This window comes from Squalius cephalus, assembly GCF_949319135.1.
Source record: "Squalius cephalus genome assembly, chromosome: 5".
NCBI lineage: Eukaryota > Metazoa > Chordata > Actinopteri > Cypriniformes > Leuciscidae > Squalius > Squalius cephalus.
Window position 1 is genome coordinate 30,614,399 of NC_137126.1, and position 18,329 is coordinate 30,632,727.

General features: G+C 36.7%; 1 protein-coding gene across 8 annotated transcripts in view; it reads left to right on the top strand.

Annotated features, from left to right (window-relative positions):
* The window catches only part of dab2ipb (DAB2 interacting protein b), a 155,378-nt gene that overhangs the window by 100,792 nt on the left and 36,257 nt on the right, over nucleotides 1–18,329 (top strand). For 7 of the 8 annotated variants that reach the window (XM_079870854.1, XM_079870855.1, XM_079870861.1 and 4 more), the window contains 3 exons: nucleotides 11,342–11,495; nucleotides 12,131–12,229; nucleotides 14,537–15,091. In XM_079870854.1, coding sequence (XP_079726980.1) covers nucleotides 11,342–11,495; nucleotides 12,131–12,229; nucleotides 14,537–15,091 — 808 coding nt within the window. Of the gene's footprint in view, nucleotides 1–1,336; nucleotides 1,546–11,341; nucleotides 11,496–12,130; nucleotides 12,230–14,536; nucleotides 15,092–18,329 lie in introns of those variants that run through there. The other variant, XM_079870860.1, reaches the window with a different exon arrangement.

Genomic DNA, 18,329 nt, shown 5'->3' on the forward strand with positions numbered 1-18,329 from the left:
GTGTGATATTGCTTTATACAGACCGGATTTGTTCAGGCCAAGGCTAATTTGTTTGCTGTTTAGCACATTTAGCCCATTTCTCTTGAGAATGGCATGTCTTCCCTCAGTCTGTCATTATGTTGAATTTTCCCAGCGTCCCTCACTCTGTTTTCCATCCTGGCACCAACTGCATCTTTATTTCCTTTTTATATGCATATGGAGAGGCTGGCATCCATCGCCTATGTTTCTCTGCCATGATATAACTGTGAAATTGTCCATTTGGCCCATGTGTTAATGTTAGATGCAAGGGCAGGAAATTGTGTGTAAAGTGTTTGCGTGAAAGCTGAATCATATCCTCCCTCTTTCACTTTATACAAAATGGACTAAAAATAAAATGATAGGGAGGTTAGTGTTTCCACTACCTAGTCATTCAAAATCCTAATGGAAACATTGGTCTGTTGCAGGGGTGTTCAATGGGGGTCTACGGTGGTACTCCAGAGGATCCGCCAATTATTGTTTGATCTCAAAATAATTGTGAAAAATCCAAAGAATACATACATACACAAATAAGATGCATAATAAGATACAAAGGTAATTTCAACTATGCAACAAAAAAAAAAAGTTTTACTCTCCATCCCACATTAAAATGTATTGAGTAAAATTAAAATGTGCAAATGCCTCACCGTTATTTTAATGGTGTTGCATCAATGCAAAATATGTAAATATTTGCTCTGCTTTGTTTTCCACCAAGGGTTCCTTGGCTTAAAAAAGATTGAATACCCCGGGGCTATTGTGTTTGTGCAAACTGAAACACCTGATAGTTATGAAACTAATATATAACTAGTACCAGTTGATCTGTTTGTAAGTGTGTGTGAGCGCCTTATAGTTCACGTTTGGATGACCTTTTGACTCCCTCTAACATTATTTTGTCTTGCGGTGATTCCCCACCTCTTGTTCCGCATATTTTAGTCTTGATGTCATGTCCTTTCTTGCTAGGCACACAAAAATAGATCAGAGAATGTTTTTATGTCCTGCCCCCTTCCTTTTACTTTCTATCACAAATCTATGACACGATAAAAAATGCACAATAAAGTGTTTTCCAGCTGATTACTGCATGTATAGATCATTATCAACATGTAATTTGTGTGCATATTTATAGCTAATAAATCATACTGTAGCTAATTAATCAACTGCATCATTTGGGATGTAACAACTGAACGCTGTTAATGACCGATTTAATCTAGAAAATGTGTCTAATTAGTAACTACGGCCAATGAAAGAGGCATGAAAACATTACAATGGAAAGTTCAAATGTTATGGAGTTTGATGTGGGAAAGGGAGCGCTATCTGTTTAAATGGGGCGTGTGAGTGAGGAGGTGTGTTATCAGTTATCCCATGGGAAGTTCCCTCTCCAGCACGCGGCACAAAAGCCAAAGATCCCACAGAATACCCTTCAACAGTCCATGAAGCCAAGCGCGAATTCAGATCGGAATCAGAGAAATGCACAGACATAGCAGTACTTGGCAATAGAACGGATTGATCGAGCGGGGTTTCCTCGCATTCAGTGTAAGTGAATCTATCTATTCTTCATGCTTCAGATCTAAGCTTGTTTTGAACACTCACTTCAGCTGACATTTAATAGTGATGTCCATTGTGATCATGTTTTATGAAATTAAATATTTGAAGGTTTATAGCTCATTTTAACAGCTTTATTTTTGTTTTCGTATATAGTCACCTTTGTTCACCTGGTTTTATTTTAAAAAAAAGTAGCCTTGTTTTTTAAGCGTAAAATGTGTTTTAAAGTGCACTTTAAGGGGTGACTAGGAAAGAGTTACGTTTTTGCTTCTTCAGAAAGAGCGTCTTTATTAACTAAAGAAAAAGAAAAATTTGAAACCTGCAATATCTTCCTTATCAAACTGTAATATCGTTTTGCCGCTGTCATTTACTCTAATGCGAATTGTGCATTCTTCACGTGGGGACGTGAACATGCTTGCATTACTTGCATTGCTTTCACTTTCATTGAGATGTACTATACAGTACAACAAACACTCATATGCGTGCGTGCATGTCATTCCATCCCCATTCAGCGAGTTTTAAAAGTTATAATTAACAAAGAAAGCTTTTAAAAATATTAACAATGTCTTTGTTGTTTTTCTCTCTTTTTTGTCTGTCTCTGACCTCAAATTATATTAGACAGCAAAGTATTAAAGGTTGGGGGAACCAAATGTGATAGTTTAATTTGGAATGAATCAATGAAAACCATATTGATGAACCACTAATGTGAATATTGCTCTCCAGTGTCCTTTCACTGTCCTTGTTGTTTAGGGTCAGTGTTCAACTGTCTATTGAACAGATTTGCTGCTTAACGATGTATGAACTGTCCAAATGATAGCTATAAGCGGAATAGATTTATCAAATGTTCTTTTTTCATCTTTGCTAAATGTGATGATTTCCAGTGCCTTTTTGGGGGGCTAAAATTGTACCTGTCGGCTAGTTGCCATGGAAACATTCACCTTTTCAAAGTTGCTGTCCATTCGCCAAACCCAAGCAACGGAAGAGCCTATAGTATAGTGATCTCTCTCTCTCTCTCTCTCTCTCTCTCTCTCTCTCTCTCTCTCTTTCTCTTTCTCTTTCTCTCTCTCGCTTTAAATGGGAAGAGTGATGACAGCAAAGCCTCAGGCTGCATGATTAATCATATACTGCATTAATCGACAGTGATTTTGGCCATAGCAGTATATGCAATGATTAAAGGCTCTTTTTAATGTATTCAATGTAATGAAAGCTGCATCAAACCAGTTACTTCTGATGTATCTTGGTTTTTTCGTCAGATGACATGGCTGATGCTGAATTGTGAACGGGAAGTTTTTGTTCAGTTGGATTTCTTTGGACATTGAGGTTTCAAGGCTTGATAAAAAAAAATGTATTACATTTGTTTTGGACAAAAAAAAAAAATCTTTCTAATTTTATTAGGATAAACATCACATTTTATATTATTGCATACACCATTATTAATTTGTTGTTTTTATTTATTTATTTATTTGCTATTTTATTTTACCTTTTTTTTCTAATTTTATTCCAGAAATGCTGTATTGTGATCAATAGCTTTTTTTAGTCGTTAGCGCTTAGAAAAATTGCAGCATACCCTACCACATACTCTATTATAGTTTATTAATTACTCACTGTACACCGACAAATCTGTTACATCGACAACCCTTATGCCATCTCTGACCCAGTCAGTAACAGTTGTCAGTCTGAAAGCTGTGTTGTCACTGTTAGCAGTGACCTCACATAACTTATGTGTCTGTCAGACCAGAGAAATGTCTTCATAGTGAGTGTAGAGACGTTTACATGTGTGTTTGTATGATCCCATTTCAGTCTCCAGCCACCCTGCTAAATTTGTTTGTGTGGTGGTGACCTTAACTTTTCATTTCAATGTGAGCTTCATACACCCACTCTCCATGCATTTGAAAAGAGCCTGTGATGTGCACTCTGAAAGGCTGAATTGTGTGTATCAAGCAGTGTGTATAAGAGCTGTGATGGCCTGTGTGTTTGGGAGCATGTCCCTGCACATCTTCCTGTTTTTCTTTCTCCTCCCGTTTCTTTCATGTCCAGGTTCAAGGTTGCTTTGATTTGTGAACTGTATTTTGCAGTAAGTGGTTCTATCCTTGCTATAGGTCACCGTGACAGTACGATGAGTGCAGGGGGTGAAGAATTTATTGATGGATGGAAATGTGCTAAAGTTAATTTTTTCAGGGTTGTAGCAAATGTAATACATTTCCACATTCTGCATCCCTGAGCAGTACAAATGTAAATTCACCATCATGCTTGCAATTAGAGATGGATCTTTAGTGGATTTTCTTAATATGTCTTCAGTGGATCAACTGGGCTTTATAGATGGATTAGCTTAGCTTCTGTTTTTAGTGTCTACAAAACTAGCCCTAAGGTTTCAACTAATTCAACAACAGTAAAAGCCCACCCAACTTATCTACTGTGGAGTCAGTGTAGATAAATACAATGTTCTGTTATGAAACTCTCGATGGCACAGGCCAATAGGTCATTTAACCTGTTCATAATCGCATCGTTATCTATAGGGCGCAGCTGATTGGTTCCTGCCGTATCAGTAGCCAATGACATCGCTGCTCAACCTTCAAATTCTTGGGTAGCATTTTCCTTAGCAGTGCAGCGTGCTTTCAGAAACCCTTCACCTTCCCCAGCTTCACCTGTATATGCTATGGGTAATTCATGTGCGCTATATTGTACAGCAGCAGCAGCATGTCTTACTTGCTCACAGCAGCGTGGCGTGTATGAATTGGCTGTAGCAAGTCCCGTACTTGCCCTGCAGCAGCAGCAATAACCTACAGTAGCAGTAGCAATAAAAGCAGGAGCGTAGCATATCTATTACGCCAAGATCTAAACATACAACATTGTCATACCCATTACCATGCCAAACACTCCGAGAGTTATCATGACAGAATTGGGTTTTTTTGGAAGAATACAGCCTATTTCAAAAGATATAATCAAGGATTATATGGCAAACATGAACCTATTCATACAAAGATATTTACTAAGATATATGCACAATATATCAGTGCTATAATGGTTATCAGCCAATGTTAGAGATTGTTTTAATTGTATCAATTCGTACTTATTTCCCCTATTTTTAAAATTGATAACCTCAGGATAATCTTCATAAACACTTTACATTATAATAGTGTGATTCCTAAATGGATTATATATTTTTTTGGTTATATATTTAGACAAAATAATATTTTTTATATATTTGTAACATTGTTATATTGGCCAATTATCGGTAATCAGCCATAATAAGCAGCTTATTATTATTTTTAATTTGATTTTGTAATATCAGGGCATCACTGCTAGCTAAATATTTTTGTTTAATGCACATGTGCAGTAATTATTATTGTAGAAAATACATTTTATATATTTTTGCAAGTTGTTTTTTTTTTTGGGGGGGGGGGGGGGGGGTTGTACCAAGCTTTTGTGGTATTGTTGATGGAAGGATTGTTTTAGATTTATTATTGATTTTGTTTCATTGTGTAGAACCATCAAGATGTTAAGTGACTTGACATCACAGACAGTCTCTAATTTGACAAATGCGTTCGTCTTCTGAATCTAGTGTTCAGCCGAAAGCAGGAGATCTTACATGATTGGTCAGAGTGTGAACTCTTTTCACACACTCACTGAGAAGATGACAGTGGATTGCCATCTTTTTGCCTCATGGGCTATAAATCATTTGTCAAATTTAGAGAACAAGACAAGAGGCTCTCTCCTGGTTTTCTCTTTTATAAAAAGCTACATATTGATTTTGCGTATGGTATTGCTGAGTGACCTCATTGCGTGTTTTTGTTGTTTAGCCATGGGTTGCTATGTTTCTCTCCCTGATTTGGATTCAGATTTTAATCGCATAGTCTGTTGTCTGCTTACGTACCAGACAGAACAGTGCAGGAATATTATCCACTGATGCTTCTTGGAGAAAATGTTTAAATTTAGAAAATATGCATTTAATCGTGTTTAATTGTTCTTCACTATATAGTTTAAGCCTATTTTGTGTTGAATTTATGCTGCTGTTACAAAAACGTTATTTTGTTAAATCATTGTTTTCAGTGTCAAAATGATATCATCGTTGGGTAATCATTTCCTAAAATATGTCTTCCTCAAAAAAAAAAGTGTTAATAAAACCATCAAGAAACCAAAATCAATTAAATTCATTAGCATTCTGATACCTATTGTTACAAATATAGTTTAAGTCTGTAGCACTGTAGTAATCTTCGTTTCTTCTATCAGTCTCTCAGTTCAAAACATGTATTTATAGAGAATCTCTCTCTTTTTCTCCTTTCTCACTCTTATGTGCTGTCACAGAAATTAAAAGAGCCATTTGCAATATGTCTTTATATTTATCTATCATGAGTTTTTCATGTTTATTTTCAGACTGAAACATCTTTGGTTTATTTCATTGATTTTTTTTTTTTTTTTTTTTTTTTTTGGAAGATTTGTTCCAGGAACAAAAAATGAAGCAGTCTGAGTGGAGGGATAGAGGGTGAAGTGTGACTTATATCTGGTGCAGTGTCTGAAATATTTACAGAGACAGAGATATACAGAGCACTGTGAAGACAGGAAGTGTGTGCGCAGGGGATGAATCCATTTGGGAAGAAGGGGATTCTGGGTAAATGTGGGGAATAAAATAGGTAAATGAGAAAGGAAACATGGCAAAATGTAATGAAAAGGATTCTTTTTTTAGGGACAGACAGTTCAGTCGCTTCTCAGCAGACTGGATGTGTGTGCTGCTCTGTTTGAGGTGATAAGTAGGCTATATTGGAGGTGAGCTGTTCACGGTTCAGTTTTTGCGTTAATACCTCCCCACCTCGAAAACACACACACGGTCCCTTTCATTGGTAGGAGATGCATAACATGAAAGAACTTGTAACACATGCCATTAAGCATGCACACCACATCACTGAGCGCACTAACATCACACTAACAAGATAAAATACATTCTCTCTTTCACACACACACAGCGAACACAGCTAGAGCGAATATATTATCATTCATACGGTGTCGTTCATTGCCTCCAATGCTGACATTAACATTCATTCTGCTAGACTGATGTGACGGTTAACCTTCTAGAGACACACTCCTTGTGGAGTAGTGGGTGTGTTTCCATGTGTTGGTGTCCTACATCCATCTCTTTATTAGTTTCACTTGCCTTTAAATCAGTTGTATTTCGACACATAGACACCCAAGGACGAGTAAACACACACACATTCCACACAGGGTACACCTCGGCACGATCCTCTTGTCTGAACATGTCCTTTTCCTCTCTTAGGCTCACCTCTAACTCCCAGAATGCACTTCTCTCTGAGATCTGATTTGCCCAGTGGCAATATTTAGATGATCCAGAATGTGCTGTCACATCATATCAGTACTATTATAAGGTCCAGTTCTTGGGTGTCCTTAAAAAGCATTATTTATAAGATTTGATATGATTATTTATAAGAACTCGGGATAGCACTAATAATGTGGTTTTATGTAGTTTCATGCATAACGCATGACATCCATGCATGCAGGCATGAATCTAACCAATCACATAATTTGCTAAACCTATTTTGCATTGTCTTGCTGTTTTTAGGGTAGATGCCATATTTAAATTGGCACGGATAAAAATGATACTCCTCTTAAAGGGTACGGTGTGTGCTTTCCATACTAAAAGTGGCACTGAACAGAATTGCAATCAGTGGTTATACTTTATTTCAACAGTCCATTTTAGACATTTTACTAACTATAAGTAACTTTGCCACTACATGTCCAATACAGAGTATTACTGGACTGTTAGTTTAGGGTTAGTACATAAGTTGGCATGTTCTTTGCCAAGTTATTTATAGTCAGTAGAATTTATTTTGATGCTCCACAACAGACAGTGTTGGCAGATATTAAGCGGACAGTCTATTAATACTCTAACAATGAAAGTTAGTTGACATGTAGTTGCAAAGTTACTTTTGGTTAGTAAATGTCTAAAGTGGACATGTCAACATTTGCTCAACCAATGCTGTGTGGCTATTTTTAATCTATAAATAAATGAAAGAGGGTATGCTTGAATTGTATTTGTCATTATTTTTGAAATTCTGTTTGGTACTACTAGTGCTGCAAAGTACACACTTCAGTTTTAAGTTTTATTTTAAAAAATATAAACCATGTTTTTGGAGGGTTTTTAAAAATGTTTTTTAGAAAGTTATGGGCAAGATACAAAACAATACAACCTACTGAAAGCTCTACATCTATCCCTCTCAGTCTCATTTTCATTTTGCATCATATTAAATATGGACTCTACCCTGACTGTTCTGTAATCAATTATTAATTTCTACAATGTAAAAAAATATTTTCATGATTTATCACTTTTTTTTTTTTTTTTGTCAAATCAACTTAATCATTTTTATGGTTCAGATAACATAATATTTTGAGTTTCTGTTGATTGAACCAATCTCCTTCATAGTATGAACTCATTTTTTTATTTTTTATTTCAATGAACTTAAAATTTGAAGGCAACCAGGTTACTTTAAGTTAAACTTACAATATATATATATTTTTACACTGTACTTAGAGAATTTGCATAGCCCTTCATACCCAGGAGTTGAATTATTGTTTCATTTTACATAGAAAGCATGCATTATTTATTTTTATCATCTGAGAAAAAGAAGGATCAGCTTTAGCCCATGGAAAGTGCTGAACTGCTCTCTCTTTGTTTCTATGGCACTTGATCTCCTCCCAAATTTGCTAACCAAAAAAAGAGCTTCTGGGGTATTTTCAGTCCTGATCCCTTTTTCTCTCAGGACACGGTCTTGAAGAGCTGATATTAAGTCCTAATCAAGAAAACTGTCTTTTTCATTCAGAAACCAGAAGCTCATCTTTACAGAACATTCTTTTGATGTTGAAAGTTTCATATCCAGTAACTAAGTGATTGACAATTGTTCAGATGAACCCTCATCTGCTATTTCTTTCAAACATCCTTTCGCCGAAGCTTTTTGACAGCTATCCCCAGTACTTCCTGTCAGTGTCATCCCATCAATGTTTCCTAGTCAGGAAAATTGATGTTGGTTTCTCCCCATTCTGGAACTCAACCTGTCGTTTGGACTGCTAGTTTGATACTCTTTCTCTTCAACGCCGCTTCAAGCACGGATCAATCCCAAAATCCCCTTTGCTCCAATTACTCTCAGAGTCCTCTGCTTCATTTCACCTCAGCCAATCAGAAATAAAACAGTTTGTACACACACACACACACGTTTTGCTCTCTGAAGCCTCAGTGGTTAAGAGACAAGGCTGGTCTCGGGAGTATAATCTTACCTCTGAAGATCTTTGTGGAAGAAAGAGAGTGGAAGAAACAAGGAAATTAAAATAAAGGAGAGGGGGAAGGGAGGTAAAGAAAAGGTTCAGGGTAATAGAGAACTGTAAATAATTTATGAGAAACACACAGCGACAAACAGTTGATGTTGATTGTTTATGGAGAGATATGTGGGTTGCTTCCTATCAGGGTTATTTGTCTCCCTATGTAGGGGAAATATGGGTTTCTGTCAAGAAATTGACATCTACCATCAGCATCACCTTTGTGAAGAGATCATACATCGCCCATGTGTGTTAGTTAATATACACTGAACTGATTGAAAAGGAAAGTGCACTCAAAAATGAAAATTGTCATTCATTCACCCTCATTTCATTCTAATTCTATATTATTTTTTCTTTCTTTTTTTTTAAACACAAAATGAGATGTTAAACAGATTGTCCGAGCTGCTCTTTTTTTTCATACAGGAGAAGTATAGAAGTATGGAGCACATGCTAATTTTTCCTGCATGCAAAAACATAGAAGAGCAAGCTGTGATGACCGATTCACAATCAAATGCTGGATATTTTTAATGAGTCACGAAAACACAGAAAAAGCCTTGAAATCACTCATAAGTTATCTATTTGAATAAGATTCTTACTTATAACGTATATACACGTTATAGTATGTAAATCATATTTATACAACAAATACAGTATGTAAATACTATATTTAAATAATTATATAATAAAATATGCTATAAATATATAATTCATAAAATAATGTATGTAAATAATATTATGCCCCAAAATAAATTAATAAAGTAATTTCAAGTATTATACAAAAACTTTCCAACAGCATCTCCAGTTGCAACAAATTTATACTAAACACAGCTAGAAAAGCAAATTCGTTTTAGTCTGAATTCTGAAACCTTACTGAACCTATACTAAACATTCATCACAGCCAGATGCACAGCAACCCAATTTTTAGGGGGTATGCTGCACAACAACATGGGGGTATGTAAATAATGACAGAATTTTCATTTTTGTGTGAAGTATTCCTTGGAGATCAGAAGATGAAGAGTGTTCTGTGCACATCTCTCTCTGGCTGACATGAAGGGATGAGTAGTGGAACTGTTCCCAGATCAGATCTGCTTTGTAGCAAGCACTAATTAGCGTCAGTTCAGACCAACACAGGCTTCATCAGATGAGATCTCCCACTCTAATTACAGCGGTAAACATGTTGGATTTTCCAATGATATGCTTTCTGTCTCCCATCACTGTTTATTATGGATGCGGAACGTGTTGAATTGATGTGACACAAGTGGTATTGGCATTTTAAATGGCTTCATCCTTCACACCTGCATGCAAGCACTCACAACTTTATGATCTGGTATGTTATTTTCGGACTTTTGTCTTCGTGCCTTAACAGATATTGAAAAGTATGGCTGAGATTTTATAAACTCTGTTTTAGATTATTAGGAGGTAATTAGCTGTTTGAATAAGGCACTAATTATCTTGTCAGAGCACTAATCAGTTTCTGTGAGCGTTAACACTAACCGACAGCTCAGTTAATGACACCTGTAGTGATCAAAGCATAGAAACACTGCTCAAACAGCACATGCCTGTGTTCATTTATATGCCTTGATGAGTAATTAATGCCATTATGCATTATATATGTCTCATAATATGTAGAGCATGTTTTAAGGACTCAGTGTTGATTTCTTTCTTTTTTTTTTTCTTTTTTTTTTCTGGCCTCATTTTTTTTCCCACAAAAGAAAATAATTATGTATCTACTTTAATCTTATTTTTAGCCAAAATCTGTTTAAAATATGCTTTATTATTCAACAGAAAAAATATATTTATTCTTATATAGAGAGAGAGAGAGAGAGACAAAAAATTATCTTTTTAATTGTACCATATTTTGTATTTTTAAATACAAAAAAGTTTGAGCTTATGCAAGTTAGTTGCAATTTACTTATCATACATGTTAGGGTAAAGTATAAGGTCTGATGATGATCATAATTTTTATTGCAAAATCGTAAGATTTATTTCCAGTGAAATAGGAGTGAGACGATAGAACATTCTCTATATTATTGCTGTTGTCTTCACACTTTGGAGACTTAAACTACATTGTGAGACTCAAACATCTATTATTCTTTGACCCCCATATCTGCTGTGTCCTGGGGCCAGTTGCATAAACATATGTTAAGAACTAGTTTAATCTGTCTTACTTTTCCAAGTCAAATTATACCAATCTACCTTTTTATGTAACTGACTTTAAAAAGTTATGAGCAGTCAGTCTTGAAGAAAAAAATTACATGACTAACTTTTAAGACTAGTCCAGACAGTTTATGCAACTGCCCACTGTATGTCTTTGTAAGGGTGCCTGTTGTCTTATTACACCTGTTAATAACACTTGATTTGCAGGCAGTTGCCATAAACCCATTAGATTATCTGTCTTGTTTTCAAGATAATTGAAAAGCTTGAGCGAGACACCTGTGTCACTGGTTGGTGTGTGTTTCTGTCTCAGGTCTCATCTGATGCCCAGGCTGAAGGAGTCGCGCTCTCACGAGTCTTTGCTCAGTCCCAGCAGTGCAGTAGAAGCTCTGGACCTCAGCATGGAGGAGGAGGTCTTCATTAAACCAGTGCACAGCTCCATCCTCGGCCAAGATTACTGCTTCGAGGTATAGACGCCTCTTTCACTCACTTTACATAATACACAAACTAATTCACTGATGCGATCTCTCATGACCCTTAGTACTCAACATTAGAGTATATCATCATTCGTAAGACAATGTTTCCTAACCAGGGGTGTGTTTCCCAAAAGCATCGTTAGCCAACTATGATCCCAAGTTCCTTTTATTGGTTAGGGCATACCCTGCGACCATGTACTGGCTTTTGGAAACGCACCCCGGACAAGTTTCCAGCGAAAAAGTAATCTTGGACTAGGTAAAAAATATTGATTTCCAATTAATCGTAATTTTAATTGAATGGTCCCAGCATCGATTTTAGAATACCTGTGTATTTTTAATTTTATTAATTACATTTTTATTCAATTCACAAGCTTTCTGTTTGACTTCTTTCATAGCTTGTGATGCCTTGTTACACTTGTGTGATTGTCTATATCCAGCTTTCTTAACTCTGTTTTTAAATGCTGCATTTGTGCTGAGACTATCAGTCAGTTAATGTAGTTCAGTTTTGCATTTTGTTTCTTTTCACACGACATTAAAGCATGGCACAGGTTTGCTTTTGTTGCAAGCAAGCTGGAAGCCATGAGATTTCTGCAGTAAGCTGACAAGTAATAGCCCCTTTTTTCCAGGTGAGCACCTCCACAGGTAGCAAGTGCTTTTCTTGTCGTTCGTCAGCAGAGAGAGACAAATGGATGGAGAACCTGCGACGAGCCATCCACCCTAATAAGGTAAACTTGCCTAACTGCACCAGCACTTGTGTATCAGCATAAGGCAAATATCATACCTAATGCAGATGCTCTGATTTTAAGTGAAAAAATGCAACTCAATGCAAAGAAAGAAGTCAAATCAAATAATGTTTCTGTATCTGTAAGAGTGATGAAATTCAGGGCAGTTTCTTTCTCTCTCTTTGATATAAGCACATGAGACTCAGAAGAGAAACTGCAAAACATATGGCTGCTTTGAACAAGCCCAAAAAAAAAAAAAAAAAACATACGACAGTTCATTTCACCAATCACTGATTAAGCAAATTAATGATTAATTAGATTGGGGGGAAATTCAAGCGCAAACTTCAAGTTATATTTTGCCTTCTTCACAGCTTGCCTGAGGATGTGTTTAATGTCTCCCCATCGTTCAGTCTTACATTTTAATTACTCAGTGGGTTTCTGAGGTGAACACCAGAGCCAGGCTTTAGAGAGCTTTGCAGTGAACAGATGATGCTTTCAGACAGATGTTGATGCTTGTTGTAGTGTGGAGATGATCATAGCTTAGGCATTAGCTGCTGCGGCAGAGGCGCATTTCTGTCTGCCTAATTAGTTCATTATCTGTGATGAGGGCACACAATGGAGCACCTCAATACTGAGATGCAAAATCAATTGCCGTAGTGGGTGTTTATTTGTGTGGGAATATCCATGAGCACTCGAGCCCTACACAATGCCCAGTGCCCTCAGTACAATCAACTGATGTTATAGAGCACTTCATCAGTCAGGCCTTAAAGGGTTAGTTCACTCAAAAATGGAAATTGTGTCATTATTTACTCAGCTTCATGCTGTTTGGCAATTTTGAAGAATCGTTATCCAGCCTAGGGCTGCAGGATTAATCGAAACAAAACTGAAAACTGTGATATGGCTCAGTGCGATTATAAAAGGCTGCAATTTAATTAAGTAAATGTATGTTTCACAGTGAAACGCGGCACTGTGTTCTTTTACAAGTTTGTTAGTTTATCAGAGCAGATCGGTTCACAGTTAATGCTGCTCCAAATAAACTCATCGCTACATCGGCTCTAAGGCTGAGTGGTTGATAAGGTGCATTTGGGAATGCAACATGCTACAACCATCTTCACAAACTTGTAATGAGAAGTGCTCATGAACTGGCTGTTGTCAACAAAATAAAAGCTTTAAGAGCCCTGTTGTTTTCTGCCAGAATAATAGCTTGATTTTTTTTTTTTCTTATATACTTGATTTATTTCATAGTCAAATATTTCAATAGTAATATTTCCTATTTTGTTTAATATAATAAAAAATGTTATAGTCATATTGATATATAATCACAAAATGTTTGGCCCAGTAGTGGCCCATAAATTTGTCCATACAACTAGTCTTCTGAAGCCATATGATAGATTTGTGTGGTGAACAGACTGAAATTGGAGTCATTTTGTGTGAACTAAGCCCAACTCATTCATTTTGAGGGTTGTGATTTCTAATTTATATTTACAACACTAACCCGCTGTAGACTGCGGCCCACCAGATTTCTAATTTTTAAATTACAGAAACCTAGAACGATGAACAGCAAGAAAAATCTCCACAGATAATGATAAATGTGTTTAGAAGTGTTTAGGATTAGGCTAAATTGCCCAAATAGTATTACAATTTCCATCAGCGGTAACGTTTGACCTCAGATATAAATGCTTCTGCATGACATCACTGATTGTGGGTGGGACAATGTGCAATGGCTAGAGGGTCAGGGACAAGAATTACCGCATGCCGCTGGTGAACGAGGGCTTTAGTCTTTTCAGTTTAGTGATTCACGATGGTCTGTGGCCTCAGAAATAACTGTGACATTTAGTTTTATTCTGATCTCATCCTCCATTGCCTCCTATGTTATAAGAGGATGGAGGGATATCTATAAGTTAACCTCTATTATATTACAACAAAAGCTTACACTTATACAGCACGATGCAGGTCAACTTTATGGCCATCCCTCGTATATTAAACCACATGACTTCACACTGGAAAGACTATTCTATTAAAAAGGCCCGTGAATGACATTAACTGCTGAGTGATGTCACACAGTATTTACAGCACCATCCTGCTATCTTTATGGGAAGGACATGAAGTGATCTAAAATAAAGGGCCTTTTAATTCCCAGCCAAGGGTGGGTGATCTGAAGCAGAGGGTATTTAATCACTGAGCCGAAAAGCACGTCATCTCTAAATCACTGACCCTGTTAGATGCCACACTGATGCGGTAATAATCCGCTACAGTCTTGGCAAGGCAGCCTAACTGTCCACTAACCTCACAATGCCCTTCCGTCTCTAGGACAACAGTCGGCGGGTTGAGAATACACTGCGGCTGTGGATCATCGAAGCAAAAGACCTTCCGGCCAAGAAAAAGTACTTCTGCGAGCTCTGCCTGGACGACGGCCTCTATGCCCGTACAACCTGCAAACTGAAGACGGATAATGTCTTCTGGGGTGAACACTTTGAGTTCAATAACCTCCCTACGGTCCAGAACATCACTGTCCATCTATATAGAGACTCTGACAAGAAGAAGAAAAAGGACAAGAATAACTATGTGGGGCTGGTGAGCATTCCAGCGGTGGCTGTCACGAGCAGGCAGCTGGTTGAGAAATGGTACCCGGTTAGCCAACCCAATCCAGGTAAAGGGAAAACAGCTGGTCCTATGGTCCGCATCAAGGCCCGGTACCAAAGCATGAACATCTTGCCCATGGAGCTCTACAAAGAGTTTGCAGAGTACACCACCAACAACTACATGCTGCTCTGCTCTGTGCTGGAGCCGGTCATCAGCGTCAAGAACAAAGAAGAGATGGCCTGCGCCCTGGTGCACATCCTGCAGAGCACCGGGAAAGCAAAGGTAATGTGAAGGCTCAGACATTTTGTCAATTAGCCAAGGGGTTTTCCACCTGTGGTCCAGGGAAGTGCCAAAGGGTCTGTGGAAAGCTAAATAAAAATTGCAGGGTTCATACCTACAACCTTTTGGTTTCATCTTCAGATGTTTAACCATCACAGACTGACATACATGACCTGAAGTCTGTCTTTGTCTACTGCACACATACCATTCATAATTCTAAGAGGGTTGTAGGTATTTGAATATTGGCCTTTGCTAGAAGTAACGTGCATATATTCATCTGGAAAAAGCTGACACACAAATACATGTCACGTGACCCGAAGAGATTTCATATAGTTGTTACTAATGAGTGTTATATAAATCTTTTATATTATTCAAAAGTTTAGGGTTTTTGAAAGAAATATGTTATGCTCACCAAGGCTGCATTTAGGCTATTTGATCACAAATAGATTAAAAAAAATGACATTGTTAAACTAGCTTTTAAATAGCTGTTATTTTATTTGAATATATTTTAAATGTTATTTATTCCTGTGATGTCAAAACTGAATTTTCAGCAGCCATGACTCCATTCTTCAGTGTCACATGATCCTTCAGAAATCGTTCTAATAGGCTGGTTTGGTGCGCAATTTCTTTTTATTGTCATACAGTTGTGATGTCAATTTATTTTTATTTTTTTTGCGGAAATAGTGATTCACTTTTTAAAATAACAGCATCTTTTTGAAATAGAAATGTTTTGTAACATTATAAATGTCTTTACTTTAATATAATGTATATAATGTAAATACTTTAATTTAATGTATCTTGCTGAATAATTGTTCTTAGATAAAGAATCCCAAAACTGACCACAAACTTTTGAACAGTAGTATGATTCTTTATAAATCTTAACATTATTTTGTCGTTCAGAGTTAGAAACCATTGAATAGATTTGTTAAAAATATATATTTTGTAATTTATTCATTAATATTTAGAATAATTTTGAGATTATGGGTCATTTAAACATTAATTTATAAATCATAAAACATTTATGTTTATAATTTATCAATTTATATTTCAATTAAATATTTATGTGACCATGTATTTACTTTTTGTAACTATTACAAATCAATTTCTGACTTTTCCCTGACCCTTTCCTTGCGCATTTAGCTTTTTCACTGATGCTCTTATTGAACTTCAGAGGTCACGGTCAATCAAAAGTAATCCAATTCCAGTTATCTTCTGTTATCTCTGCTGTAGTATCCTGCTGTTATTCCTTGCTGTTTGGGTTAACAAAGGGATACTACATTAAAGAGATTGCATGTAGTTTGTATTGGCTACATCTGTGAATCTTTGTATTTATGTGCATAGGATTTCTCATGCTGAGAGGTTTTTCGGAGGGATTATCTCCCCCTGGTTCTCACAGCCTTCCGCAGGATCCAGAGAGCAAAATAGCAAATCTTCCCATTATACCATAAGAGAGGAATAATACGGCTGCTCTTATCTGTATTGGCTGCTTTTCTGTTGGTCTGGCCCTGATTGGCAGATCCAGGGTTGATGTAGATGGTATGTTTGCAGTGACTCACAGGATGATATAAACACAAAGGCAAAATGACCTTAGATGGAGGTGGATAAGCCTCTAGTTTATGTATGGCATTTAGTGAAGAACATGTTTAGACTGCACTAATGTCATTCACTGTTTGAGGGAGAACAGGACAGACAAACAGACTTTTTTAGATATGAAGTTGAGTTTTTCTTTTCTGAATATTCTCATTATCATAACCTGTGTGTGGAGTTTAATTAGACAAACTAAGCATGAAACAAGATTTTCAGACAGTGAATCTACTACGATGTTTTTAATCAGGGTCCAGGCATGAGGGTCATTTCAATGGGCAGCTCTCGGGAATACTGATTTATTGCTGCCTTACAGTCCAGGGTTTTTAATCCAACATCTTGCAGTCCACCCATCATGTAGTTGAACTGGTGCCATTACCTTTAGCCGTGGAGAATCAGTGAAATGAAGTGTGAAACAGGTTTTTTACCAGGCTATTTTTTGGAGGGAGTTCTGAAAACATAAAAAATATGTTTTTTGTTTTGTTTTTGTATTCTTAATGGTAAGATCCCTTTGAGAACCCTGATAGCGAACATTCCAGGCTTCCCATAGACCCGGTCAACCAAAAAGTATCAGTGAAATAGTGGTATCTGAAAAAATCAAGGTACAATTTTGATCGTGGTAAAGTCATTGTATTTTATATAGTGAATATTCATTTTATATGTTTCACGCTCTACTGGAGATATATCTGCTAGATTGGCTGTTGCTCCTGTTTAGTATAAAACTTGCTTCGCAATGATACAACAATGTCCCATTTGTGAGCAAATTGCTCATTTCAGTCAGTTATTTTTTTAGTGAATTTGTCAAACTTGTTCACAAATGGGGTCTGAATAATTAATGAATCATTCATTCTCAATCAAAAGCATTTTGTTAAGTCATTTTATCCAGTAATCACATATGACTTCTTGGAAATAACAGTCAGTTTAGAACTGTTCGTATCAGTGATGTCGTCCTTTGCTTATATTTTCATGTTGGCTGAAGTGTGAACCACCAAACTGTCATTAGAGATGGTCACTGGTCCACGAATGACTGACTGATCTGCATCATTATCCTGTGAGTGCTGACTCTTAAGATTGCCTGCTCTTTCCATGTCATTATTAAAAGTCATTAGTGTCTTTTACTGGTCAGTTGCACTTCACTTCTTTAACTACTGGGTAAGAAGTGTCTTCTGTCACTAAAGCAACTAGTTTTCAAAGGTCATCATAAACGGTCAGTTGCGTCACTCATATCCTCTCCTGCCCTCGTCCGCTGTCCCCCAGGGTCCCGCGGGGGGAGATCAGGCCTGTTAGTCTGAAGCTGTTAATTACTGCTCCTTAATTACTCTGCTTCTCAAAGAAGCCCTGAGGGATATGGGCCGTAACACCAGTGGAATCATCCAGGCTGTCCAAGGTCATTTGTTTTGTGGAACGTATTTTAAATTGTAATTATATTTCACATTGTAACTTTTTTACTGTGTTTTTGATCAAATAAATGCAGTCTTGGTGAGCATAAGAAACTTTTGATCAAACTTTGAACGGTGTATATTTTAGGAAAATGTTTTAGGAAAAATACGTAGGTACGTGCTACTTATATTGTTTTATATGCCAGTAAATGAAAATATTGTTCTTTCATTTAGTGAAAATCTATGTGGGGTCATCTGTCATCTTGATCATTTTTGAC